Raw genomic sequence first — 4,649 nt, forward strand, 5'->3', positions numbered from 1 at the left:
TTGTTAATTGTGTCTCACCACAAGACAAGAACTACCAATGATTGTTGTTCTTTGAAAGCCGTTTTTAGGGCCTTTTTTTAGCTCCTACTTTACAGCAGGCTTTTTCCGAGCATAAGAGGAAATTTGTATGGTTACTGGTCCAGCAGCGTGTAGTCGATGATTGATTGATCACATAAGCCAATGCAGCACCGGCAATGGCCATTTTAACCACTAGCTAAATAGCCAACTGTTAAAGAGTAAAATTTAACAACTTAATGCTTGATTTACACACTTGTCACAACACAATGTAGCAAGTATGACGGAATTAGCTAGCGTTAGCTAACTAGCCAGCAGTCAGCTTGCTAGCCTGCTAATTTCACCGCACTAAGGACCTGTACGCCTCCAGGATGCTAAGGCAGGAAAAATTGTTTGAACCACTCCCCTCTGGCAGGAGGCTGCGGTGCGTCAGGACCAAAACCTCACGCCATAAAAACAGTTTCTTCCCCTCTGCAGTCAGCGTCATTAACAAGGCCCCCGGACCCCCACTGACATTGACTCTACTACCCCCATTCCTAGTCACTACACTTTGCACTAACCTTCATCCTAGACTATACAGCTGCCCATTGCACATACTATATATTTTTTGCATTCTGCACTCAACCCAATCAGGCTCCTTTTTCTTATGCTAAACAGCTATTTTGCTATTAGTTTCTGTATTTATTGTTTATTTCTTATTTATTTTTCATATGTGTGTGTATGTATGCACCATTTACCAAGACGAATTCCATGTACTGTAGGTGTAACTTACTGTGGCAATAAACCCTTTTCTGATTCTGATTTTGATACTTTAATGTTACCCCCAGTTACCGAAAATAAGCCAAACAGCAGGCTAATGGCCAGCAGTTGTTGGTTGCTCCACCTCATTCCCTACCACTTACTTTGCCGGTAGGGCAGCAGGTGGTAACTATAGCTAACTAGCCAGCTCTGCAGACGGACAAGCTAACTAGCTAGGTGTCTGCCAGTGGCATGGAGTGAGGTGGACCAACTTGGCCTGCTTACTTCACTTCAACGTTCTAATTGGCGGAGGGAATGCAACACAGAAAAAAACCCTTGAAAGTATATTAATATTAAGGAATCATTTATACGTTATTAATTAATTTCCTAGGGAAACTACAATGTTTTCACTACTATTACTCAGCACCTATACATGCACTAAATGGAGAGATGTCAGTGTGCTGCCCATGGAAAGGTGCCTCGAGCAGTTGGGGGTTTGGTGCCTCGCTCAAGAGTACTTTGGCAGTGCTCAGGAGGTGAACCGGCACCTCTCCAGCTACCAGTCCACCACCATACCTTGGTCCATATGGTTGTATGTCGTTCTCGGTAAACCTCCACAGTGGGAAGTTCCTTTTAGGCAGTCCCCAGAACCGTTTCGAAAATGCCTACTATCACCTTTAGGCTCCATAGCCATGCTTGCAACATAGGTTATGTACAAGTCTAACACTGCTTGTATTTCTTATAAAAGCTTGCTTTATACATTTTATCTATGCACTTAATTACCATTTCAATGGTTCAATTTAGTTTCTTACCAAATCTATTAAATAACTGATATTTCCCTCCCAGTTGACAGAGACTACCGTAGAGTACCACATGATAGAGAAAGAAGTGGAGGATATAAAGACTCAACATCGAAGGAAGAAATGACAACCTGATCTGATGCCTTCATCATAGGAAATCTTCATTCTCAGTTTGAAGTTTGTTGATATACAAAAGTGGAATTTTGTTTTTAGTTTTTTTTCTTCTTTTTCTCATAAGTAAGTTTTCACATAATTAAAAAAACATAGGCTCTTGGCCCTGCTTGTTTATTTGGAAAAGCAGCGGCCCTGTTTAATCCTGTTCAATCTCAAAACGGTGTGCACCGTTTCCTTGCAACAGTGCACAACAAGCTTTGAGGTATGTTTTCTCTCATTTGGTGGGTGTTTCCCATCAGCAGAGATGTGTATGTAAACTTGTGGTTGTAAAAATGCACTTTTGCATGCGGCAGGGTGTTAAACACACCACCATTTCAGTTTAAACAAACATTGGACGTGCCCCAGGTACCCCTTGATCTGATTTAGTGACAACTTTTATTTGTTCTGTCCTGCATTTGTAACTGTAAATCTGAAACAACTGTGGACATCTTTGTTCAATACACAGCATCATTTCTACATCTTTTACATCTGTATAGCAAGTGTCGGTCGACATTTTCAAGATTTTTTGTATTTACTGTATTTTCTATTCAGTTTCAAATTAAATTAATCACAGAGTGTGCATTTTTTATTTATATTATTACTGTAACCACTAATTGAACTGCTATTTTGGTGAGCCATAACTGGTGACACTTTCAGAAGGAGACAAGGATTAATCTGAGTTACGTAGACTGTGAGCAGTAATGTTGCCATAAATAATTCTAGTCATTCTAGATCTAAGGATAGTCTGTATATTATTAATATTATACTGATATACCGTCTATGGTTCTAAGTTTATTCTTGACTTTGGAAACAGGAGTTTGACAAAGATCTTGTCTCAAGGTCCACTTACTAGCTATTGCAGAGCTTTTACATACAACTCAGTAAGTGGCTCTTGAGCAAGTTTTTCTTTTAGCGGTTAAAATCCTAGATCATCATTACGAGATCAGGATCATGGATCTACTAGTATAGGTTTAATACCAACCAGGATGTGTTGATCATGTGCACCACTAATATTTGTACTATGTGTAATATACTATTATGTAATTATCATATATCTGTCCCTTGTGAAATGTAGTTTGGAATTTCAATTGCTTTGTGTAAGAATGTATTTATATTATACGTTATTTCATAGTAGAACTGAGCATTGATAACATTATATATTCAAAATCAAAAATGGGTTAATCTCAATGAAAGGTACGACCTTTTATGAATTAGTTTTATTCTCTTTAGGTAATTGGTGTTAATCTAGCACTCTACTTATTCTGGATGTCTGAACAAAATGAAGAAATTGATGGTGGAAGAAGAAGAAGGTAATTGGTGGATATACATGTCAGTCAAATGTGCAGTTCAGCAATTGGTTGAATGGTCCTAACTACGCATGCGCATGCTATAGTGAGGTACTGCAGCGTTTGCGGTTGTACTTCGGACAGCGGGACAGACGAAGTAGTTTCTAGGTTTTTTCAGCACTTTAAACCGCTGGCTTTGTTTGTACTGTTGTATTTCGCGATATAGTAGCGGACTTGATCTGTATACACATCACTTTTAATAATGCCTCGGGGCGGTAAGTATTGGTATTCAAATAAATGTAACATGCTAATGTTTAGCAAGCTAATTCTAGCTAGCGAATTGTTAGCTACAGTAGTATAAATTCCCGTTGAACTATCACATGCTTAGCTTTTAGCATGCTAACCGGTTAGCACAGTGCATTTTCGGGTATGAGCGAGTCAGAAAAGATACACAATGTACCAATAGTGAATAAGTAATGCCTTCACACGAACACTTGTTGGTAATTTCAGAATCTGAACGGTTTGAATGGTTCGATTTCTAGCCATGTTTGTCCAACCTTAACCGTCAGCACCATGTGCACAACCGGAACGTTTACGTTAGACCGCTTTACGTAAACATTTATTTGAATTCCTGGTAGATAGCTGTTGTCACTATCACCAGATTCGTCCATAAGTATCTTCTTAAAGTATTCGCTAGCTTTGTAACTGGCTGTTTTTGCTGTCATGTCGTCATAACACTCAACTAACCATGCCATTTTCCGTGAAGGTATCTGGCCCTCGCTGTACGTCATTTGTGACCGCTCTCCCACCACACACTATTGCTGTTCCTATTCACACTTTGCATTAGCACTTCAATGTAGGACTCTAATTACATGGCTAAACTGTATTGGGATCTTATCAACCAGACCTGGTTAGTGACGGGTGTACACGAAAACAGCAACACCTGCTGCGCCACATGATCCAATATTGCACCATCGCAAACTCTTGAATGACCAAACGGTCATAGTGTTTAGCCCAGTCCTCTCAGTAGCAACAACAAGCGTCACCAAGACGGTATTTATTCAATACCCACATATACAATCACATTTAAAAACAAAAACCCGTTATTCTTAATCGTCGCACATAACTAACAGTACAATGTATTTAAATTCGATCTTTGCATCTAACTCAGTTAGATGCAATTAGAGCATGTCCACTGCATTAGGAGCAGTGGACATGCTCCTGGTATGCAAGGCCTGGGGAAAGGCATTACTTTAAGTTGTTACTGTTGTTGAGTGGATGTGACGTGATTGCAAATTTGTCCCTGTACTGAAAATGATTCCATCAACTTTGTAATTCATACTTTGCACGTGACGTCACAACTACTAGCTGACAGGCAAGAACACCAGTCTCTTAGCAACAAAACCTAGGAAGATAATCATCTTGCCAGGACGTTGCCAGTTTACTTTACTTTTTTGAGGAGCGAAAGACATGCCAGATAGTTGTTTTGCGATGGGATGCACTAACCGTAAACATAACTAACACACTCAGACTTGCACACATACTGTACAGACGCAAAGAGACACACAGACATACACACACACACACACACACACACACACACACAGAGACAGCAGGCCCAGTAGGAGGACAAAGTTTCATAGCAGTGAGTTAGAAG

The 4,649-nt window shown here is 39.8% G+C and overlaps 2 protein-coding genes across 4 annotated transcripts in view; both read left to right on the forward strand.

The window, feature by feature from the left end:
- cby1 (chibby 1, beta catenin antagonist) overlaps positions 1 to 2,181 on the forward strand; it is a 4,384-nt gene extending 2,203 nt beyond the window's left edge. For all 3 annotated transcript variants that reach the window (XM_032501557.1, XM_032501558.1, XM_032501559.1), the window contains exon 5: positions 1,600 to 2,181. In XM_032501557.1, coding sequence (XP_032357448.1) covers positions 1,600 to 1,680 — 81 coding nt within the window. In that variant the 3' untranslated portion in view covers positions 1,681 to 2,181. The remainder of the gene's footprint in view (positions 1 to 1,599) is intronic.
- Positions 2,182 to 3,055: 874 nt separating this feature from the next.
- pdap1a (pdgfa associated protein 1a) overlaps positions 3,056 to 4,649 on the forward strand; it is a 6,291-nt gene continuing 4,697 nt past the window's right edge. The window contains exon 1 of the mRNA XM_032501552.1: positions 3,056 to 3,267. Within this exon, the coding sequence (XP_032357443.1) occupies positions 3,255 to 3,267 (13 nt within the window). The 5' untranslated portion in view covers positions 3,056 to 3,254. The remainder of the gene's footprint in view (positions 3,268 to 4,649) is intronic.

The sequence above is a fragment of the Etheostoma spectabile genome, chromosome 21 (genome assembly GCF_008692095.1).
Source record: "Etheostoma spectabile isolate EspeVRDwgs_2016 chromosome 21, UIUC_Espe_1.0, whole genome shotgun sequence".
Taxonomy (NCBI): domain Eukaryota; kingdom Metazoa; phylum Chordata; class Actinopteri; order Perciformes; family Percidae; genus Etheostoma; species Etheostoma spectabile.